At 39.2% G+C, this 23981-nt stretch overlaps 1 protein-coding gene across 1 annotated transcript; it reads right to left on the bottom strand.

Annotated features, from left to right (window-relative positions):
- Positions 1-869: 869 nt before the first annotated feature.
- MTFMT (mitochondrial methionyl-tRNA formyltransferase) lies at positions 870-23565 on the bottom strand. Its single transcript, XM_039219876.1, has 9 exons — positions 23311-23565; positions 21243-21452; positions 18619-18741; positions 16999-17101; positions 15806-15881; positions 10829-10920; positions 4471-4549; positions 3653-3735; positions 870-1283 (listed from the first exon to the last, which is right to left on the bottom strand). Exons 1-9 carry the CDS (start codon positions 23529-23531, stop codon positions 1086-1088), a joined length of 1185 nt encoding a protein of 394 aa, XP_039075807.1. The 5' UTR covers positions 23532-23565; the 3' UTR covers positions 870-1085.
- Positions 23566-23981: the final 416 nt, after the last annotated feature.

The raw sequence follows: 23981 nt of genomic DNA, 5'->3' as shown, positions 1-23981 counted from the left end.
TAGTCTGTATGGTGAACTCATCATCATTTGGAACCTCAGGTCAGCTCTACCTCTTCTAGAAAGCCTCCACTGACTCCCTCGAGAGAGACTTAATGCTTCCATTATGCCTCCATTATGGCATTCCTAACAGTATTATATTTGCTTACATGTTTGTCTCCCCCAGTAGATTGAAGATTCCAAATATTATTTAATCTCTGAATCTCCAGCAAGCAGCATAAAGGCTGGTAACACAGTAAGTGTTCAGTAAATAGAATATACGTCCATACAACCTGGTTTGCCTGGGAGAGTCCTGGTTTATGCTTGTTGTCCACAAGTAATTATTCTAAGTGCTTCCTTTACTCAGGAATGTGTCTAATGTAAATGACCAATTATATGATCACTCTGTCAATGTGACATGGATGGGTTAATGAATGGAAGATTTTCAGGAAAAGCAAATATGTAAAGATTTTAAAAATTCAACAGCTCGCTACTGTAGCTTTCCTATTCGAGAAGTGCTTGACTCTCTTGGAGACAGAGATGAATTTCAACAGACTAGATGCTCAATAACCTTTATTGCACAATTAACTTGAAAAATGTTAGCATATTCCTACTTTAAGAAAACGTAGATGTTAAATATGAATTTATACTACCATGTGACAGAGATGATTAAATATTATATATGTTTACTACGTTGTAGGAACTAGAAGTTACATAAATTTTTAAGAGCTGACTTTACTGCTTGTTGAAAATCAGAAATGTAGATTAAATACTGCTTAAATGATAGCATAATCAATGGGGGCATACACACACACACACACACACGTCAGCTGCATTTGCTTTTACGGAAAGATAAAATCTCCTTGAGTTTCACATTATAAATAAAAATTTTATTTTAATTAAATTTTATTTAAAGATTTTTTTGGTTATTCAAAAAAGGGTCTTTAATTACTGTTAAACAAAAAATGGGAAGTGAGGTAATTCATCTTTTGACAATAATCTTCTTTCCCTCTAACAGTATCATCTTTGAAAGTCAACATAATTCCCTGTAAAGAAGGCTTTTAATAAATTACAAATATGTAGTAGATTCTTGTCCATCTACTTCCTAACTACTTAATGCACTGTTGCATAGCAACAATTTTGTTTTCCTGCTGCTTCTTTGTTGGCAGTCTGAGAGTCTGAAATCTGCACTGGCTTGGGTGAGCTTGGGAATCTTTCTGGTACCAGGGGTGCAGGTATCCATTGTAGAAATCAGTAGCTGTTAGTGTTTTCTTGAGCATCACCGATCGAACACCAATCCAGCCATCCTAAAGAGCAAAAGACAGTGACTAGACAAAATTCACGGTAGCAAAATTCACAGTAAATTTTAGTTTATAGAACTTTTATCATGAGAACAGACAAACCTACAAATCTTACCAAATGCCTAGCTGCAGATAGCACTTTACTAAGTAACATACCATGATTCTTTGACTCTGAGTTTATTGCTGAGTGATAACAAATGTATAGACCTATATAAATTAAACCTATTTAAACATAAAGGGAGCAGAATAAAGAAGTATGTTATAGTTGCATAGTACTTTACAGTTTTTAGAGTTTGTCCATGTATCTTATTATGACTAGTCATAAAAATAGAACTGCTCTAAAAGTAGTTCTCTAAAAGGCAGATCCAATATCATCCTCAGAGGAAATTGATTTTAGAAGAGAAAACTGATGCCCAGAGGTGAGTGATTTGTCCAATGTGACATAACTGGTGGGACTCAAACTCACATGTTCAAACAACCCCACCTTCTATGAGAGCAAACTAGAGATTTGCAATACAGATATATAAAGACCCAGACAGGACAGCAAACATATGCACCCTACATTGTTCAAGAATAAGTTGAAGAAAGATGAAAAGAGGCTGATGTGGGAACTCTGTATCTAGAGTCTGTGTAGGTCAGATCATTCTACCACTCTTTCATTCATAAGTTATGTATGTATGTATGTTTATTTTTAGAAAGAGAGAAAGAGCACAAGTGGCGGAGGGCAGAAAGAGGGTGAGAGAGAGAATCCCAAGCAGGTTCTCTGCTGTCAGCGCAGAGCCCAATGTGGGTCTTGAACTCACAAACCATGAAATATGACCTGAACAGAAACCAAGAGTTGGACACAACCAACTGAGCCACTCAGGCACCCTTATCACACATTTTATTTTTTTATTTTTTTTCTTATCACACATTTTAAACACAGCCTCTTGAGCATGAAGCATTGCACATAAACACCATATGAAGGAAAATACCAGGAAATGGAAGAAATGTGCAACAGCTCTCAGGCCACTGTCATTAAATAATAATGGTTCTAAAGTCATTTTATTTTATTTTATTTTTTAATGTTTGTTTATTTTTTAGAGAAAGACAGAGAGCAAGCAGGGGAGGGGCAGAGAGAGAAGGATACACAGAATCCAAAGCAGGCTCCAGGCTCCGAGATGTGAGCTGTCTGGACGCACCCCGACATGGGGCTCAAACTCACCAACACTGATATCATGACCTGAGCTGAAGTCAGATGCTCAACTGACTGAGCCACCCAGGTACCCCTAAAGTCATTTTAAATACTTAAGAAATCTCCTCTTTAACCACTGTTGAACACTAAAAACAAGTAGAATACCAGCACTGTGGTAGTTTAACTACATACTTTGGTATGTCTGTCTTCTGTGATAATCATATTAGCAAGATGACTTGCTAGTTAAACAAGACTTGATTTTTGTTTTTTTTTTTTAAAGTTTATTTATTTATTTGAGAGAGAGAGAGAACAGAGGAGGGACAGAGAGAGGGTCCCAAGTAGGCTCCGCACCATCAATGCGGAGCCCAATGTGGGGCTCAAACTCACAAGCTGTGAGATCATGACCTGAGCCGAAATCAAGAGTTGGTCACTTAACCAACTGATCCACCCAGGTGCCCCAAGACTTGTTAGTTATTAACAAGAACTTGTTAATTAAATTGGATTAGTGAGAATATACAAATTTCTTTTAAGAAAGCACTAAGGTTACTAAATCTTCGAGTAATAGTGCTTTGGTAAAACACTTAAAAAAAATTATACTAGAGGGGCGCCTGGGTGGCTTAGTAGGTTAACCGTCCGACTTTCGCTTAGGTCATGATCTCACGGTTCGTGGGTTCGAACCCTGCGTCGGGCTCTGTGCTGACTGCCAGCTCAGAGCCTGGAGCCTGTTTCAGAGTCTGTCACTCCCTCTCTCTCTGACCCTCCCCTGCTCACGCTGTCTCTCTCTCTCTCTCTCCTAGAAATAAATAAAAACATTAAAAAAAAATTATACTAGAGACTATTTTTTTTAAATGTTTTTATTTATTTCTGAGAGAGAGAGAGAGAGAGACAACATGAGCATGGGAGGGTCAGAGAGAGAGGGAGACACAGACTCCGAAATAGGCTCCAGGCTCTGAGCTGTCAGTACAGAGCCCGATGCGGGGCTCAAATCCATGAACCGTGAGATCATGATCTGAGCCGAAGTCAGACGCTTAACCAACTGAGCCACCCAGGCGCCCTAAGACTCTACTATTTCTTAAGAAAAATTAAACTGCCCAGATTGAGCCACTGCTCAATCTGATGGATTAACAGTTGATTGAAATCTTAACTAAAAATGATTAAACTCAGTAAAACAAGTACAATATAAAACTAAAGGAAAACGTACCTTGCAACAAACCAGCAGTATTTGTGACTGTTTGTGATATATTACTGATCCTGGAATAACAGGTTGTCCTGTTAATTTTGGATCTAAAAGATGGGGGTGGGGGGAGAGAATAATTATGTAACTTCATGGTGCTTCTGAAAAATAAAAAAAAGAGCATCCTAGGAGGCAGTACGAATACTAGAGAGGGCATACCTGCTGATGCCCTGACTTTATAATCCAAACTTATGATGGAGCCATAATGCTGAATTTAGAAGTTTTGACCATTTGGGGGAAATAACTAGCTACGAGTGGAGAGGTATACAAGAAGCTTAGGATCTAAGCTGGCCCTTCCTACCATGACCACACAAGTCCCAATTCTTAGATTCCTGGGGAACTGTGACTCCTTCTGAGCTTGGCCAGCTCCCTCTGTGACTCACACTCCTTCAGTCCACATTTGGAGGGCACTGATAGGCTTTAGAACGAACAGACTGTGTCATAAAATGCTGTACCCTGGCCTAGGATTCTCATTAAGATACTCACCAGAATGAAACTAACCAAGGCATTTTGCACTCCCTGAAAACCTTAGTATAAGGAATCAGAGCTTAAAATAGGATAGTAACACTGCTTTGCCTACTTCCCACATTCTTATGATGACTGAATGGAAAAAATACTTGTGAATGGACACTGCAAAGAGTAAGACAGTAAATGAATATAAATTATAATCATTATGGAACTGACACAAACTAAAAGAACCCTTATTTTTACTAACTGTAACCTGTGGTAAAAGACATATTTTCAAATGTGAAAATTTTCCACATCAGCTATTCAAAAGTTAGTACCAGTGAGGATTGAACTATTAACTTCTACCAGTTCCAGAAGTTTAATGGTATTATCCATCCAGAGTGTCTGCAACGGAATCTGCAAATAAAATTAAAGAAGGTATGATAAAGGAATACACTCAACCCCAAACCCTTTTCAACTACTATTTTATATTAATTTGGTCTGACTTCTCTCCCAATTACAGAGAAATTGGGAGCTAAGTCTCTGAACCTTAGAAAACAGAACCCAGGTGTGTCCCTCCACATCAGTCTCCAAGATTTTAAGACCTTAAACACTCTTAAAAATCAGTGTTTAGGGGTGCCTGGGTGGCTCAGTTGGTTAAGCGTCCAACTCTGGATTTCGGCTCCGGTCACGATCTCCATGTTGGCAGTGTAGAGCCTGCTTTGGATTCTCTCTCTCTCTCTCTCTCTCCCTGCCCCTTCCCAGCTTGCTCTCTCTCTCAAAGTCAATAAATTAAAAAACGTACTGTTTTACAAGGGACTTTTTTGTTTAACTATAAGCTTGGGCAACTTTCATCAGTGCATGTATGTCTATTTCACTCTTTATCTGCTGTACAATATTACATTTTATGATTATACCATAATTTATGCAACCAAAACCTTTATGATGGACATTTCAATTATTTTCAGTTTCTTACTCTTTTTTTTTTTTTTTAGCAGAGAGAGAGAGAGACAGCGTGAGCAGGGTAGGGCCAGAGAGAGAGGGAGCCACAGACTGAAACGGGCTCCAGGCTCTGAGCTGGCAGCCAGCACAGAGCCCGACGATTTTGTAATTTTTTCCTAGTGTGTGGACATTTAATCTTGGGTATAGTAATTTTTTTTCTGTGTGTAAATTTTTTAGCTTTATGTAGTAATATTAGCCAGTCTTTTCTCTCATGACTCCAGTGGTTCATGTCAAACTTAAAAGGGCTAACCCACACTTTAAGATTACTAATATTATAAAATTATTCAACTGTTCTTTTTTTCCCGGTTCTTTGTGGCTTTACTCTTTTACATTTAAATGCTTGATCCATCTACATTTTATGTTGACTCTGAAAGGCAGGATTTGAGGGCTTCCTCCTCTAATGGCTAATTAGTTCAATTGTCCCAAACCTATTTACTGGACAATCCATCTCACCCTTCCCCACAATGTGAAATGCCACTTTTGTTTTATTTTGATTTTAGACTCATAAAAATTAACACGTACCAGAACATAAGTTCTCTCAAATTTCTGAAGTAAATAAATTGATTTTCAGACTGTAGTTCAATACTCCATTTCATAGATCAGGAAAGTGAGGCCCAGAGAAATGCAGCTATTTTCCCAAGTTTAGACACAGTTAGTAGAGCCAAGGACCGGAATCTGTGCTTTCTCATTCTCAGCTCAATGCTCTTTTTTATGACATCCCCTAAAGAGGACATTTAATTTTCTGAAGAATTAGGTTGTTGCAAAGATTTGAACATTGCATCAAAGAATTAAATACATTTGATTCATAGGTGTTCATGATCTTCAATGTGACATATCTTAGTACAATATCCTCTTTTTTTAATTAAAAAAAATTTTTTTATAGCTTATTTATTTTTGAGACAGAGAGAGACAGAAAATGAGTGGGGGAGGGTCAGAGAGAGAGAGGGAGACACAGAATCCGAAACAGGCTCCAAGCTCTGAGCTAGCTGTCAGCACAGAGCCCAACATAGGGCTTGAACCCACGAAGCGCGAGATCATGACCCGAGCCAAAGTTGGACGCTCAACCAACTGAGCCACCCAGGCGCCCCAATTTTTTATTTTATTTTTTTTTAAGTAGGCTTCATGCCCAGTGTGGAGCCTAATTTGGGGCTTGATCTCACAACCCTGAGATCGATATCTAAGCTGAGATCAACAGTCAGACACTTAACCGACTGAGGCTCTCCGGTACAATATCCTCTTCTCAAATTTGCTGGCTTATTTTTCTTTCACTCACTTCCAGTAAGAGTTATGAAATAATTTTCATGTGTGTACCTTTTTTTCTTTCAAAGAACTCAAAATACTTTTGAAGCATGCTGACTGAAAAAAGGTATATGTTTACTGAGAGTTATAAACATGCTAGGCATATAGTTCTTGTTCAGAAGATATTCTTTTTCCTCTTGAGGAGGGTTAAGGTCATCTTCACCTAATCATCAAAGGATTGCAGAAAGCAAAGGGATGGTAAGAATACAGTCATTTCAGTATCCACCATCATTACTGTCAAAATCATATGTTTGCTCGGATTTACTTCACAAGGTTTATCTTCTTTGATCTTGGCAGTTATGGACATGGTTATTAACCCCATATTAGAGGTAAAAAAGCAGAAATCCAGAAAATATTTGAGTTTTGCTCCTGGTTAGCAAATGGCAGCTCTAGGAATCAAATTTCACCCCCTGGCTCCTAAGTTCTCATTCTGTTATAGCACAAGCTTGTTCTAAGTAGAGAGGAAAGGTGAATTACAGAAGATAAGGGCCATTATATAGTAATGTAACTGTGTTTAATTTTTTAAGGAACCGTCAAATATTTTCCATAGCATTCGTACCCATTTATATTCCTATGAATAATTTATGAAGGTTCCCAATTTCTCCCTATTCACGTCAACACTTGTTATTGTGTTTTTTTAATTATAGCAATACTAGTGGGTATGAAGCGGAATCTCTGTACAGTTTTGATTTCATTCTTACAGCAACTAATGAAAATGATCATCTTTTCATGGTTTTAGTGGCCATTTACAGATCTTCTTGGAAGAAGTAACTTTTCAGATGCTTGGCCCATTTTCTAATCATGATGTCTGTCTTTTTGTTGTGGAGTTGTAAGAGATATTTATATATTCTTGATATTAGACCATTATCAGATATGTGATTTGCAAATATTTTCTTCCACTCTATAAGCTGTCTTTTCATATTCTTGATAGTGTTCTTTGAAGCCCCAATAGGTTTTAATTTTAAAGTCTAATTTCTCTATTTTTAGTTTGGTTACTTAAGCTTTAGGTAACATATCTAAGAGCCATTGCCTAATTCGAGATCATGAAGATTTACCCATAGGTTTTCTTCTAAGAGTCTTATAATTTCAGCTCTTATATTTAGGTCTCTTATCCATTTGGAGTTTATTTTTATACATGGTGTGAGGTAGGAATCCAAATTCATTTCTTTTGAATGTGGATGTCCAGTTGTCTGAGTACCATGTGTTAAAAAGACTATTCTTTGCCGGATGCCTGGGTGGATAAGTTGGTTAAGTGTCTGACTCTTGGTTTTAGCTCAGGTCATGATCTCAAGTTTGAGCCGTATCAGGCTCTGCACTGACAGCAGACAGCCTGCTGGGCTCTCTTCCTCTCTCTCTCTGCCCCTCCCCTGCTCGCACTTTCTGTCTCAAAATAAGTATTTAAAAAAATTTTTTTAAAAAGACTATTCTTTTCCTACCAAATTATGGTGGTACCCTTATCAACAATCGATTAGCCATAAATGTGAAGGTTTATTTCTGGGCTCTCAATTCTGTCCCATTGAGAAATAGGTCTATTTTTATGTCAGTACCCTACTGTCTTCATTACTGTAGCTTTGTACTAAGTTATGAAATTAGGAAAGGTGAGTTCTTTAACACTGTCCCTCTTGTTCAAGATTTTTTTTGGCTATTCTGGGTCTCTTGGGATCCCATATGAATTTTAGGATAAGCATGTCAATTTCTGCAAAGACATCAACTGGGATTTTTATAGGAATTGTGTTGAAACTGTGGATCAATTGGGGAATAGTGCCATCTTAACAATATTACGTCTTCCAATCCATGAACAACAAGGTCTCTCCATTTACTTAGGTCTTCTTTACTGCTTATTAGCTCTAAAAGTTTCTTTTGTGGATTCTTTATGATTTTCTATATATAACATCATGTCATCTGTACATAGAGCTTTAGTTATTCCTTTCCAGTCTGATTCCATATTTTCTTTTTTCTTGCCTGATAGCCTTGGTTAGAACCTCCAGTACAATGTTGAATAGAAGTAGTAAGAGTGGAAATTTTTGTTTCATTCCTGATCTTAGAGGGAAATCTTTCAGGCTTCCACCATTAAATATGTTAGCTGTGGGTTTTTGTCAGGTTGAGGAAGTTCCCTTCTATTCTTAGTTTGTTGAATATTTTTATCCTGAAATGGTGTGGGATTTTGTCAAATGCTTTTTCTGCCTCTATTGAGTAAGTTATATGCCCTTTATTCTATTAATATGGTGTATTAATGGACTGAGTTTTGTATGTTGATTCAACCTTGCATTCCTCAGATAAATCCCACTTGGTCGTGGAATATAATCCTTTTTTATAAGTTGTTTGATTTAGCTTGGTAATTCTGCTGAGGACCTTTGCTGCTATATTCATAAGGTGGTTTTCTTTTCTTATAAAGTCTATATTCTTGTGAAGCCTATTTTCTTGTGAAGTCTTTTTTTGTGAAGCCACTGTATTCATGTGGCTTTCTTTTCTTGTGAGGTCTTTATCTTGTCAGGCTACCTTAGGTTTTATACTAGCTGCTCCCTCTGCCTGGAATGCTCTTTTCCGGATTTTGGCATAACTGGCTCCTTACTGTCTTTCAGATCGAAACTTAAATGTCAGTTCAGAGATGCGTTCTCCATCTACCTAATCTAAAATAACCTACAGTTAATCTATCACATTATCTTGTTTTAATTTTCATCAAAGAATTTATCACACCATCTGATATTTTTCTTATTTGTTTCCATCTTCTCACATCATCTGTATCTCTAGTACCCAGAACAATGCTTGACACATAGTAGGCTTTCAAAAACTATTTTGTTTAATGAATGCATGAATAATAGCAGTTAACATTTAATGAGTACCTATTCTTTGCCAGAAACTATACTAGATGCTTCATATACATTGTATCAGCCCTAATTTTCAGATGAACAAACTAAAGCTCAGAGGTTAAGTTACTTTCCCAAGTCTACCAAACTAGGAAGTGGCAGAGACAAGAAGGAAGTCAGCTCTGTCTGGCTCTAAAGTCCATGTCCTTTCCCTATGCCATTCTGCTGCAATGGGGAAAGTACAAGGTTTACAGTGAGACAGATACGGTTCATAATCTGACTCTCACTAACTAAAAATGTGACCTTGTGCAACATTAAATAACCATCCATTCTCTACTTCAAGCCTCAATTTCATCAACTTAAAATCAGAAAATACCCACAACGTGAGGTTGTGATCCTCACTGAAGAACTTGGCATGCTAGAGCTATTCAGTGACACAGCTCTCCTTTTGAACCAACATTAATAACAGGTAGTCCATTAAAAATCCCACACTTGGTAGGCCGAGATTTCAAACAACACAAGAGGCTATCAAAATGAAGAGGGGGAAAAACAGTGAATTTTCAAAGAACTGAGAATTTAACTCAGGTATTTTAATAAATATTTTTATTTTTTAAAAAAGATTTTAAGTAATCTCTACACCCTCAATGTGGGGTTTGAACTCACAACCCCAAGAATGAGAGTCAAATACACCACTAATTGAGGCATCCTGGCGCCCCAGGTATTTTAATAAGTATTTAATAAATACTATACATATACATAAAGAGTTATGTAATAAGTCAACAATTTAAAGTTATAACTCCATCTTGTGTACCATCTGTAGAAACTGAGGATTTAAGAATTCAGTTGTAAAAAGCTGGCTACAGACAGAAAGACATACTAGAAAAAGCACTGGATTAGGAATGAGAAGATTTAGATTCATTATTTAGTGACAGGACAGTCATCATTCCCCTCATCCATGAAATTGGTAATAAAGTTTGGTTATGGGAAACTGCAACATATATATATGTGTGTGTATATATATATATATATTCTCGAAAGTGCTTTGTAATTCTAAGGCCCATATAAAAACTTAAAGGAATGACATTCTGATACATGCTACAACATGGATGAACCTTGAAGACATTATGCTAAGTGAAACAAGCCAGACACAAAAGGACAAATACTGTATGACTCCATTTATATGAGGTACCTAGAATAAGCAAGTTCTAAGACACAGAAAGTAGGACAGTGGTTACCAGAGACTGTGGGAAGGGGAGATGGCAGAATCAGTGTTCAGTGGGTACCGAGTTTCAGTATGGAATGATGAACAAGTTCTGGGGACTGACAGTGGCAATGGTTTGCACAATGATATGAATGTAAATGCTACTGATTTATACACTTAAAGAAATTGTTCAAATGGTAAATTTATGTATATTTTACCAAAAATTTAAAAAGTTTTAAAAATAAAATGAATTTCAGGTTTTTTTGGTTTGAGATTCATCCCTAAATAAAAATATTTACAGTGTGTGTGTGTGCGCGCGCGCACACACACACACACACACACACACACAGACAATTAAGTAAAACTGCAACCTGACTTCCAACTTACTATATTTCCAATGGCACGATACAGTCTGAATATTTGCTCTGAAGTTTGTTCCTCCCATTTTATACAGCTGGTACCAGCAGAAATCTTAGGGGCTACAAGATAAAGCCAACAGCAAGAATAAATATCAGGTTCTAGGGCCACGAATTGATAACTATTGATGCTAAGTGATAGATAAAGAAAACTTACATAATTTTCTCAATTTTTGAATATGTTTGAAACTTCTCATAATATAAAGTAAAAATAAATCAATTATACAAATACTAGAAGAAAAATGGGTGGAACTCTTTATAACATGGGAGTAGAAAAAGCCCTTTTAACAATGACTCAAAATCCAGAAGCAATTAAAGAATGATAAATATGACTACATAAAAATAAGCTTTTAATAAAATAACCTTTTGTAGGACAAAAAGAAAGGTCATAAATCAAAAGACAAATGACAAACTGAAAGTATCTGTAATTTTTATCACAATACTTTAGATCTATTTATAACAAATATAAATTATATGCTAATTTATATATATCTATGCAATATTATAATGTTAATATATCTAGGAGTACTATATATCATATAGATTTATTTAAATCTATTTTATAGGGGCACCTGGGTGACTCAGTCAGTTAAGCGAAGTCCACCTTTGGCTTAAGTCATGATCTCACAGTTCCTGAGTTCAAGCCCCACATCAGGCTCTGTGCTGACGGCTTGGAGCCTGGAGCCTGCTTCAGGTTCTGTGTCTCTTGCTCTCTCTGCCCCTCCTCTGTGCTCTGTCTCTCTCTCAAAATTAAATAAACATTTAAAAAATTTGTTTAAATCTATTATGTAAAGTACTCCTAAAAGCTAAGAAGAAAAAAACCAAAAATGTGATAGAAAAAAGGGCAAAAGATATAATGTCCTTTCCCGGAAAAAAGAAAGGCAATTAGTCCTTAAACCTAAGTAATGTAAACTAAAACTACTCCAAGATGCTTCTCATTTATTTGATTAGGAAGTAAAATATGCCCCAAGTTATCTATAATGGCATTATTTGAAATAGCAAAAGTTTGGAAATAACCAAAGTGTCCATCAATAGGGGATCTGTTGAATAAATTATGATCTATCCACACACGTGAGATAAAAAGGAACAAGGAAAATCTCTTCTTACTGATAGGAAAGGGTTTCCAGGGTACATTGCTAAGTTAAAAAACAAAAACAAAAACCCAGAGGTACAAAAGAGTGTATATTTTATGCCACCTTTTGTGAAAGAAAAGAGGAAAAATCAATAAAAAATACATGGCTTTGCTTATTTTGATAAAAGGCAACAACTGGAAGGCTCAATCAGAAACTCATAAAATTACTCATAGAGGGAGGGAAACCGGAAGGAGGAACTAGGGATGGAAGTGAAACTTCTCTAATTTCTCAAATGGCTTAAATTTTTTAATCCTATAGATGTTTTATATGATTCAAAAAATCAAATTTAATCAAAAAGAGGCAAAAAAGCAACTCTGAAAATTGAAAACAAACTGAAGCAAATAAATTTAACTATATATCAAACTAGATAACAAAACCAAATGGAAAAAGTAATTATCTTCTGTAAGTTTTGAACACAGTACTCTGATTGCCTGCTCTTAGCACGATATAGTTTATGGACAAAAAAAAACTGCAGAGAAATGTGAAATATTACTCAGTAGTTTCACTGTTTGTAGTCATACTGGTGTTATAATTTTGAAACTATTTTATGCCCAGCAATTAAATAAATACGTCAGTGTTAATTTTTGAAAAGATACTCAGTTTAAAAGAAAATATAAGAAAAATTCTGAAATTAAAATTTAAATCAGTAACAGTATGAACTCAAAAATTATTTAAAAAGCATAATTCCTGAGGGCCCCTGGGTTGCTCAGTCAGTTAAGTGTCTGACTTCAGCTCAGGTCATGATCCAGCTGTTGAGACTTTGAGCCCTGCGTCAGTGGTGACAGTGGTGACAGCTCAGAGCCTGGAGCCTATTTCAGATTCTGTGTTTCCGTCTCTCTCTGCCCCTCCCCTGCTCATGTTGTCTGTCTGTCTCTCTCTCTTTCAAAAATAAACAAACATTAAAAATATATATATAATGTCTCACCTTGTTTACTGACATCTTAACCTCGAACCGCAGTTGTACCAGTTTCTAAATATCACCCCCTGCTAAAATGAACAAGGGAGAGCTGGCTGATTCCAACATGGGACACAGAATTCACAAGGTGAGCCTGGGACATCCTAGAAAAGGAATGTCCCACTAAAAAACTAGCTGGGGTTGTCAAAAGGATACAGAACCAGGGGTGCTTGCATGGCTCAGGCATCTAACTTCAGTTAAGCATCTAACTTCGGCTCAGGTCATAATCTTACAGTTAGCAAGTTCAAGCCTAGTGTCCGGCTCTCTGCTGACAGCTCAGAGCCTGGACCCTGCTTTGGAATCTGTGTCTGCCTCTCTCTCTGCCCCTCCCCCGCTTGTGCTCTGTCCTTTCTCTCTCTCTCAAAAACAAATAAACATTAAAAAAATTTTTTTAATAAAAATAAAATAAAGGATACAGGACCCAACTTTAAGGGGCTCCCACTGGCCAAATCTGGGATGACTTGAGCAGCACAAAACATTATAAATTAATAATAAAACACAATAAGTGAAAATCCACAAATCAAATGATAATTTAAAAAACTAATTTGCAGGGCGCCTGTGTGGCTCAGTCGGTTAAGCATCCGACTTCGGCTCAGGTCGGGCCTGTGCTGCGTCGGGCTCTGTGCTGACAGCTAACTCAGAGCCTGGAGCCTGTTTTGGATTCTGTGTCTCCCTCTCTCACCCTCCCCTGTTCATGCTGTGTGTGTCTCTCTCTCTCAGAAATAAATAAAAAACAAAACAAAAAAAAAACCCCAACCTGATTAGCTACCATAATCAAAGGTGATTATGGCACCAACTTCTTCCTCTAAAAATTGGTAGAGAAAGAATCAAGCACTGATCCTACCATTTTTGGATGAATAAAAATTCATCTTGAGTTAATGAGGAAAAGCTCTTCTTTATAGGATAATGCCAAATATTAAAAGTAAAAGGAATTGGAAAATCACCACTTTGCAATCCCTAATGATATAATTCATTTAACGAAGAAGCATCAACCCATCCCAAAATTATTATATGAAAGGTTGTTAGAGAACAGAATATTGGCTGGTGCCAAAGCGTTACCCCACAAATTACCTGCCAACTGCAAAGGGAGAAACAAATCTTTGTACTGGATTCGACCGAATGATCCAATATAACCTCACTAGCCTCGATACAACCTAGTATTATGGCTCACTGATCTGACATCCAAAGACTGGAGTAGACAGAGGCAACACTTCTCTGAGTATATCCTTTTAAATAGTTTGACTTCTGAATCATGTAAATGTCTTACATGTTGAAGAAATATATCATAAATAAAAATAAAAGGGAATCCTTAAAATTAAAATTAAACTGAAACAAATATCATTGGAAAACAACATCATCTATGAAATACTCTTTCCAAAAACTTCAAGCCTTTAGAACTTCCAATTCACAAGAAATCTAAGGGCTAGAAAAACAAATTAAGCAACCCTGGAAGGAAAGACGACTAGCCTGGTCTCTTCAAAAAGTCAATGACATGGAGGGAAAAAAATAGTGGAGGAATTACTCTAGAGTAAAGAGACATATCAACTAATTACAATCAGATATTAGTTTGAAAAAATATATGTAAAAAATAACTTTTTAGACAATTAGAAACATTTAAATATGCATTGGGTATTAGATGCTATTTAGGGAACTGTTCGTTTCTCTTAAGAGATGCATACTGGGGCGCCTGGGTGGCTTAGTCGGTTAAGCGTCCGACTTTCGCTTAGGTCATGATCTCGCGGTTTGTGGGTTCGAGCCCCGCGTTGGGCTCAGAGCCTGCAGCCTGTTTCAGAGTCTGTGTCTCCCTCTCTCTCTGACCCTCCCCTGCTCNTCTCTCTCTGACCCTCCCCTGCTCACGCTGTCTCTCTCTCTCTCCTAGAAATAAATAAAAATATTAAAAAAAAAAAAAAAAAGGAGATGCATACTAAAGTATTTAGGGCTAAAAGGTTATGATGCATACTTCCAAAGGATTAAGCAGAAATTTAAAAATATATACTAAATAGGGGCACCTGGGTGGTTCAGTCGGTTGGGCGTCTGACTTCTGCTCAGGTCATGATCTCATGGTTCATGGGTTTGAGCCCCACGTCAGGCTCTGTGCTGACAGCCAGCTCAGAGCCTGGAGCCTGCTTCGGATTCTGTGTCTCCCTCTCTCTTTGACCCTCCCCTGCTCTCTCTCTCTCTCTCTCAGAAGTAAATAAAACCTTAAAAAAAATAAAAAAAATATATATTAAATAAACAGAGATACACACAAACAGAATTAAGCGGAAATTTTAAAATATGTACTAAATAGGGACACATGGGTGGCTCAGTCAGTTAAGAGTCAGACTTCAGCTCAGGTCATGATCTCACAGTTCACGACTTCAAAGCCCTGCATTAGGCTCTGTGCTGACAGCTCAGAGCCTAGAACCTGCTTCAGATCCTGTGTCTCCCTCTCTCTGCCCCTACCCCACTCACACTGTCTCTCTCAAAAACAAAATAAACATTAAAAAAAATTTTAAATATGTACTAAATACACACACACACACACATGCACACAGAAAATATGGCGAAATATTTTTAACAATATTAATAATTGTTGACGCTGGGTAAAACAGGATTCACCATCTTTTAACTTCTCTATGTTTGCTACTTTTCAATATGAAGAAGTAGGAAAAAATTTCTAATCCTTCAGGAGGCTACATGGTAAGAGAGAAAGGGAAACCATACCAACCATTTTTTGGAAAGGGACATACAAGTGGGCACTAAACCGTTAGTCAAAATTAAGGGAAATAATGCAAGTGAAGAAGTTGGAGCGTTTGGGTGCTATCATGACAGACAAAACCTCAGGGAGGGTGGAAGGGTCTCCGCAGCCCTCACTCACCATGTGTCACTCCCTCAGTTGGCTGCTGCCTTCCATTGCTCAAACTCTCAGGCAAATTTTTCAAAACTGAAATAAGCTTAAAAAAAAAAAAAAAGAGAGAGAGCAACATATTCAAGATGAGAAGAAAAAAACAGAAATACATTATAATTTAGTACCATGACACTATCATGGTCATGGTGTTTTGAAGGAGCTGTGTAGCAGGGCAATAAACTGGCTTAAGCTGTGATGACACGTTTACTCAGTGGAGTTCAAATGTAGATGTCGCTCTCAGCACAGTACGGGGCAATGTTTTGCTTTTAGAGAACGCTGAGCTTTGCCTGGCTCTACACGCTCTGGTGTCAAGATAGCATGTGCTCCAGAATTCACACTCTGACCCTGAGGGAGGGAAGGCAGTGGAGCCTCAACGAAGGAGAATGTACTCTGGAGTCACACAGTTCTGGGTTCAAATCCCGATTCCACCACCTACTACTGAGTCATTGTGGAAAAGTTATTTGGACTTGTGTGGCCTTCAACATCATCATCTGTAAAATAGGTGACAGTAACAGCTACCTCAAAAAAAAAAGCTCCACAGAGTTTCTAGAACAGTCCTGGCACATGAACCAGTGCTCAATAAATGAGAGCCCTATTACAAAAACACTTCCGAGGCGAGCGCCTAGATTAGAAAGCACCATCTAAATGGGGGAAAACTATCCTCTACAGAAAATTAACTAGTTCAGGTGAAAATCATTAATTTGGTCATTAAGTATTCACTCAGACCTACTACATGCAGACTCAAGCTATACAAAGCTGAAGAGCTCATATATGGGTCCGCAGGGCTCCAGTGTACGTAGAGGCGATGGCAGCCACGCAGGCACAGAAGGGCCCAGTCACTGAGGAAATGTCCACTGGCCAGCCTGACGGGGGCGCCAGGTGAGTCGATAAGAATGAGGGTAAGACTAATGGCCTCACTGAAAAGTGGTGTGGTGGACCACAGAAATGCATGTGTCTCATTTGAGAGCCTTTATTAAGCACTTACTCTATAAATTTCTCAAAGACTTACATGAGAAATGCCAACCTAAATTTTAGGAAGCCAGGGATAGAAATCGATTAAAAGAAAAAAAGCTGAAAATTTCACATCACAGAAGTGTTTCTTTCATCATAAACAGGAGACCTGCTGAAAGAGCAGAAAGCAGTGGGATGTGGGAGAACCATACCATGTTGGCACCCAGTCTTGACAGCACTGCCTCCAGTTCCTTTGCGGTGCTCTTAGGTGGCACAGGAACGGTTTCCTGTTTGAGAATTGGGCCTACATCAAACCTACCAAAAAGCAAAAGCAAATGATAACATTACTACTTTTTAAGATCAGTATGTTTGTCTACATGATGATTTACACACCACAAGAACAGTTTAACCATGGCTGTGAATCTGATGGTTAGCCATTAGCAAAAGAGAAATGTCTGTGTGAAAGAAGCAAAATCTCACCTGTACTTAGATTTTAAATCTGTTTTCCCAAAGGCAAAAAGTATGAAGGTGCACATGAGGGATTTATTTGTAGTTACAAATAATTCCACATTGGGGCTCCTGGGTGGCTCAGGACACTGTTAAGCGTCCATCCCTCAGCTCAGGTTGTGATCTCACTGTTCGTGGGTTCGAACCCTGCTTCGGGCTCTGTGCTAACAGCTCAGAGCCTGGAGCCTGCTTTGGATTCTGTGACTCCTTCTCTCTCTGCCCCTCCCCTGCTCACACTCTGTCTCTCTCTCAAAAATAAATAATAAAAGCATTAAAAGTTATAATAATAATTTCACCTTTAGTAATAAATAGTATTTTAAAAGTTTCTATTTATACAACGAAGGCATAGAACAAAAAATTGATTTTCCAAGTAAGTACAATTAAATTCATAATGATTTCTTCCTATATTTCCTTTCTCAAAGGACAAGAATTTTGCCTGGATTATAATCACTGGTGATTAAAAGTAGGTACAAGTGTATTTGCATTCCCATAGTCTTACATTTTTACATCCAGCTCTGTAAATACTGGCTACCAACTTTATTAGAAATATGATTTTAAATATTTCACTTTGTGGTTGTTAATTCTAGTTTCAATTTAATTTCAATTCTAATTTCAATCTAATTTCTACTCTAAGAGCTTTAATAAAGTTCTTACTATAAAAAATTATAAACATCCATAAAACCAGAGTGGACAGTCACTTGAATCCCCAAAAAACATCACCCAGATTTTAGAATCATCAAAGTTTTGCAACTTGTTTCATCTGTCCCTCCCTTTTTCTGAAGTTAGTTAAAGCAAATCCCAGATATGCAGCTGTTCTTGTGAACTTCTGAATTATTTTCTATGGGGACACTGGGTGATAACAGATAGTACCTTAATATAATCCTGTTTCTTAAACCATAGCATGATTTTTAAAAAATTAAATGTTTAAGACAATTATATTACACATTGGCATACAATATAGTCTTACTCTAGGTTCCAAAAATTTTTTACCACAGAAACCCAGGCCAAGAGAACCGAGATTCATAACAACTAATATACAAAAATCCACCTCTCAATTATACAACGTCTTTTAAAGAAATTCACTTGTTAATGGTATAATTTCTTTCAATTAATAAGTCAAACATTTCACAAGGACTTTAAAGAGATACTTCGTAATACAAAACCACATATAGTTTGTGTTAGAAACCAGGTAAAGACAGAAAGGGAAGGCAATCTGGAGTTAGAAGAATTAGCACCATCCATTCATCCACTTCCATGTCCCCTCCAAACAGACTGACAGCAACATTCAAAATCACAAAATCTAGAGAAAAGAAAATATCTTCTACCTTTTAGGTCTAATTTGCATAATTGTCACTCCAGTAACTGTGTCTCCATGAAGCACGGTATGGATTATAGGCGCTGGACCACGCCACCTTGGGAGGCAACTGGGATGGACATTCAAAATGCCACTGAGTCAGAAAGAGGCAGAAATTAGTGTGCAAATGGGCTTTACCATTTAGTTCCTGCTCCCTAAACAAATATGCTGCTTTTTATCACTATACTTCCCTAGAAAGCTTGAAAAACTAAGTTAGATCTAGTCTTACACCTGGGATGCCTGGGTGGCTCAGCTGGTTAAGGGCCCGACTCTTGATTTCAGCTCAGGTCATGATCTCACCATTTGTGAGTTTGAGCCCTGTGTTGGGCTCTCCACTGACAGTGCAGAGTCTGCTCGGGATTCTCTGTCTTCTCTCTCTCTGCCCCTTCCCTTCTCGTGCCTCTTTCTCAACAATAAATAAATTAAAAAAAAAAAAATCTAGTCTTATACCATCGGTAAAGGGAGCCAGAGATTAAGTTTACTCTCTTACCATAAGAGGCCAATGAAACTCAATTAAAAACAGAACAAGAACAAACTCACTATTCCAAAGATGGTCCACAACAGTCTGTGATGTCTGGGAGTTTTTAAAGATTTTATTTTTTAAGACATCTCTACACTCAACTTGGGGCTTGAACTCACAACCCCAAGACCAAGAATCACATGCTCCACCGACTGAGCCAGCCAGGTGCCCCTGGGAGTTTTTCTTTTCAATAAGAGCAAAAAATACCTTTTATACTGTATGAGAAGAACCACTCAAACCCTACTGTGCATCTCATGGACAATGTGAATATTTATAGTTTAGTTTCATAATTACCCTTGTTTCACTTAATGTGCATAAAGAATGCCTAAACCAAGCTTCTTGAATCCCCATCCAATGATCTATTTTTTTATACTAACACACCTATCACCCATAGATGAGCAATTTAACTCATCTACTAAGTAAGTTGTCTTAGTTTAATGATGTCTCCACTGCAGGAAGATGCACTTGGGAGTGTATGTCTATGAGACGAGAGTCTTATATTCAAAGCTCTGTTCAGACCAGTCTCACTCATCCAACAAATATTTACTGAGCACAGTTCATGTGCTGGCATGGTTCTAAGTGCTGGGGATATAAACAACATTGAACCAAAGGAGAAAAAATTCTGCCCTCAGGGAGCTTACATGCAAAGGTGGGAGATAGGCAATAAAGAAAAAAGTGTAAAAAGGTTGCCAGATGGTTCTATAAGGGCTGTGGGCAAAAATAAAGCAGAGAAGGGGTAGGAGTATTAGGTGGGAGACTACAATTTTAATAGGAGTCACAGAAAATTTTACCAGTAAGACATGAAGAGGTGAGGGAATAAGACATGCAAACATATTCCAGGCAGAGGGAACATAAGCATAGAGGTCTTGAAGAAGGTAAATGCTGGGCAAGTTAAAAAATTGCAGAGAGGCCAGTGTGGCTGGAGTGGAGTAAACCTGAGGAATAACACTAAAACAGCCAGGAAGGGACCAAACCCAGTAGGTAGGTCCATACAGGCTCATATAAGGACTTTGACTTCTTCGGAGATGGGAAAACACCAGAGAATTTTGAGTAGAGTGACATGATCCAACTTCTGCTTTAAAAGGATCACTTTGGGGTGACTGGGTAGCTCAGTCAGTTAGCATCTAACTCTTGATTTTGGCTCAGGTCATGCTCTACGACAGATGTGGAAACTGCTTAAGGATTCTCTCTCTCCCTCTGCCTCTGCCCTGCTCAGCTGCTGGGTTGGTAAAAGACTGAGACGGCCAAGGACAGGAATAGACACCAGTTAGGGGGCTACTGCAGAATGACCATGAGATCAGTAGCAGTAAAAGTGTTGAGAGAGCCAGTCAGATTCTAGATAGAATTTGAAGGTACAGCCAATAGCATTTCCGGATGGACCGGATGTGTGGGGCGAGATAAGCAGTAAGAATGACAGAAAGGTTTTGAGTCTTAACAACTAGAAGAGTGGAGTTGCCATTTACGGAGATGAAGATCTGGGGAGAACCAGGTTTGAGGCACAAGTTCAAGAAAGCAGTTTAGGACATCTTATGTGTAAGGTGCCAACCAGACAACCAAGCAGAACTAGGGAGGAGGCAGTGTCCATCAGGGGCCTGGAGTTCAAGGCGAAATCTGAACTGGAGGGATAAATCTGGGAGCTGTCAGCATATACATGGAATTTATTTTATTATTCTTGTTAATGTTTATCTATTTTTGAGAGAGAGAGATGCAAGCAGAGAAGAGGCACAGAGAGGGGGATAGAGGACTGGAATCAGGCTGTGTGCTGACAGGAGCAGAGCCCAATGGGGGGCTCAAACTCATAAGCTGTGAGATCATGACCTCAGCTGAAGTCAGAAGCTGAATCCACTGAACCACCCAGGAGCCCCCATATACTAGGAATTTAAATGAGGGTGAATGAGAGCACACAGATCAAGAGCATCGTATATTTCAGCTATTTGTGACACAAACACAATTTTTTTACCTTAAGAGAAAATACTAAAGACAGAAGAATTAGAATTCAAGTCATTGCACTTTAGACACCAGGCCCATATGTAAAAACCAAGGCCTCTATACTTTATTTCCTTAAAAAAACTTACTAGGGAAATTTAAGAATAAGAGCCTCACTCAAAAGTCGGCCAAATGAAGCTACCACTCCAACATCATAGTCTCCAGATCCCACATCTGGCCACTCATACACGGGAAGCTGAGACTGGACAGCGTATTGCTTCACTGGCAGTCCTTTTGGGGATGGGGAGGGCACTGTGACCACTTCCAATTTTTCGATTAAATCTTCCTCTTTGTTTTCCCTACAGTAGAAAGATTGGAAGAAAATGTTAAGAAAATGACTCAAAGCTAAACTACCTCCCATACCTCCACAGTATTTTTATGGTTAAATTCACAAAACATTTAAGGGTAAGTGATTAAAGCTAGTACAACTGACAGACTGAGGTTTTATTTTGTATTTATTTTAAATTATTTTTAAAGAGCTGCATGTGGCTAGTGGCTACTGTTTGGATAGCCTGGTTCTAGAAATTTCCTGTGCATACAGAAACACATACAGTACATTTTACACAGCTAGAACATTATACCTATTGTTCTGCATTTTGGTTTTTTCCTCCTAACACTATATATACTATTATACGAGTCTTTTTAAAAAGTGGGTTAAATATACACTTGCTAGTATATCTGTCAAACATTTCTAAAATAAAAAACTGAAAACAGTAGCTGTCTCTGAAGAGAGGAACTGGGAAATGATAGAGGCAGAAGAAACTGACTTTTCACTGTATATCCTTTGAACCTTTTGAATTTTGTACCACAACCATGTGTTAGTCAAACAATAAATACTTTATACACACACACACATGGGCATCATTTCATAACAATACATTTACTACTTTCTTTTTACCTGCTGTATAGTATTCCAGTACCTGGGGGTGGGGTTAATTATTTAGCAAGTATTGCATCAGGTATGGAGAAGTAATAAGGAAAGGAGTATATAGTGACAAAGCACAGGGATAATGGAATGGCCAAGTGAAACATCGCAGAAAGGTCAGCACAAAAGCAGTGAGATTCTGAGGCAATCTGGGGAAAGCAGCATGCAGAAAGTACATCAGGGAGGATGTGCAAGGGGAACATGTGTGAAGGGAGTGTTTCAGGGTGCCAGGGCAGAGCGCTGGAGGGAGGGATATGATACAAGGGGATTGACGGGGGAGTCCATAGGAGGGCTGCTGTGAAAAATCTGCAGGGAAGATTTGGTGGAGAAGACAGAAAGGAGTGCCCCACAAGTGCCCTCCTCCATGCCCATCACTTCTCTCCCCCCCCCCACTCCCATCAGCCCTCAGTTCTCAGCATTCAAGAGTTTCTCATGGTTTGCCTCCCTCCCTCTCCCCAACTATTTTTCCCCTTCTCTCCCCTACGGTCCTCCGTTAACTTCCTCCTAATCCTCCTATACATGCAAACATATACCATGAACTTTCAAAACAGGATGGACCTCAATTTTTTCCCCCAGTAAATAAGATTTGTTCAATTTTAGAAATACTAAATGTATAAGAGTTCTGATTTATAAATTTATTCGGTCGAAAATAGTTCGGTTTTGGACTCTGTCCTCATTTCGGCCCCAGAAAACTGGGTCCCGTTGTATACAGGGAGGAGATGGGGCGCAGGGAAGTGAGACGCGGGTATGCCTGTGCCTGGTAAAGAAGCCCAAAGGATTGGAGGGTACAAATTAGATGAATAGGAGGCAGAAGGAGGAAGTGGAAAGGAGAGGACTTGGAAGTCAGACCCCGTTTCAAGGCCAGACCAGTTCATTTGATGATCCTGGGCAATCGCTTAACCTCTCGGAGCTCCGGCTTCCCTACACACAAATGGGGCAAGGGAGCGGTGGCTGTGGACCGTGAGGTGGCTGAGGACTAGCGTGGGCTTGGCCCCGTGGAACGCCGGGTTGCGCTAGGAGAACGGATAGACAGAGCCGGGAGCGGGAGTGTAGACCGGAGGGACCAGGCGGGAGCGGTGCACCTTCCGGGCTCCCTGAGACACCAAGGTCTGGGCCCGGCCTTCCGGCGCCGCTGCTATCCCTGACGAGGAGTCCAAGCCCTCGAAACCGGCCGCAGTGGCTCGACAGCAGCGGCTTCGGCAGCCGGGCCCCCCATGCCCCGGCCCCGGTACCTGGCGGCGTGCAGCGCCCGCAGCGCCTCGCGGGCAAACTGGTCCGTACCGAAGAAGAGCACCCGCCAGGGCGGCTTCTCGCGGACTCGGACGCCCCTGCCGTCTTCCTCGCCAGAGGACGCGCCGAGCCCGGCGAGCACTCGGCACTGGGGAGTAGGCCTTACGTCCGGACCTCCACCCACCGGCCGTGACCTCCAGCAGCGCCGCACCAGAACCCTCATAGCCTCCGGAGGCAGCCTAACCTGCGCAGGCGCGACGGAAGGAGAGAAGGCGCGTGCTAGGCCAGAGGGGAGGGGCCGGGGAAGAGAGCTGAAGGGCGGGGTTTGCTAGCGACTGGGGGCGTGGCCTGCACGGTTGGAGGCGTGGCCTGCCTGTGTCGGAGCTCATCTAGGAATTTACTGGCTGGTACTTCCCCGTGATTTTTGTTGCATTTGTTTGCACCATTTAGCTAGTCTTAAGACTGGCTTTTGGGAACTTCCCAAAAGACGGCTTTTGGGAACAAACCATGTGTTTTCAGACACTACAATATCATTTATTAAGTAATTATGATAATTAATATTTACTGAGTATTTATTGTATGCCATGCTTTGGCTAAGCACTTTATATCCATATTGTCGGTTAAATTTTCATATCAAGCATACAAGGTAAATATGCCCTGCTCCCGTCCCCAG

The sequence above is a fragment of the Hyaena hyaena genome, unplaced genomic scaffold (genome assembly GCF_003009895.1).
Source record: "Hyaena hyaena isolate Hyena2069 unplaced genomic scaffold, ASM300989v1 scaffold_15, whole genome shotgun sequence".
NCBI lineage: Eukaryota > Metazoa > Chordata > Mammalia > Carnivora > Hyaenidae > Hyaena > Hyaena hyaena.
The sequence above is the reverse complement of the archived record's forward strand: the minus strand, read 5'-3'. Positions and strand labels throughout refer to the sequence as shown.

What these genes read in the sequence shown, in the direction of transcription:
- MTFMT (XM_039219876.1), bottom strand. Translation starts at nt 23,531, where the DNA reads ATGAGGGTTCTGGTGCGGCGCTGCTGGAGGTCACGGCCGGTGGGTGGA. An exon ending in CTTATTCTTAAATTTCCCTA is followed by an intron (nt 18,742 to 21,242) that starts GTAAGTTTTTTT and finishes TTTCTGACTCAG; the next exon opens with TGGCATTTTGAATGTCCATC. An exon ending in TACTGCTGGTTTGTTGCAAG is followed by an intron (nt 1,284 to 3,652) that starts GTACGTTTTCCT and finishes TTTGCTCTTTAG; the next exon opens with GATGGCTGGATTGGTGTTCG.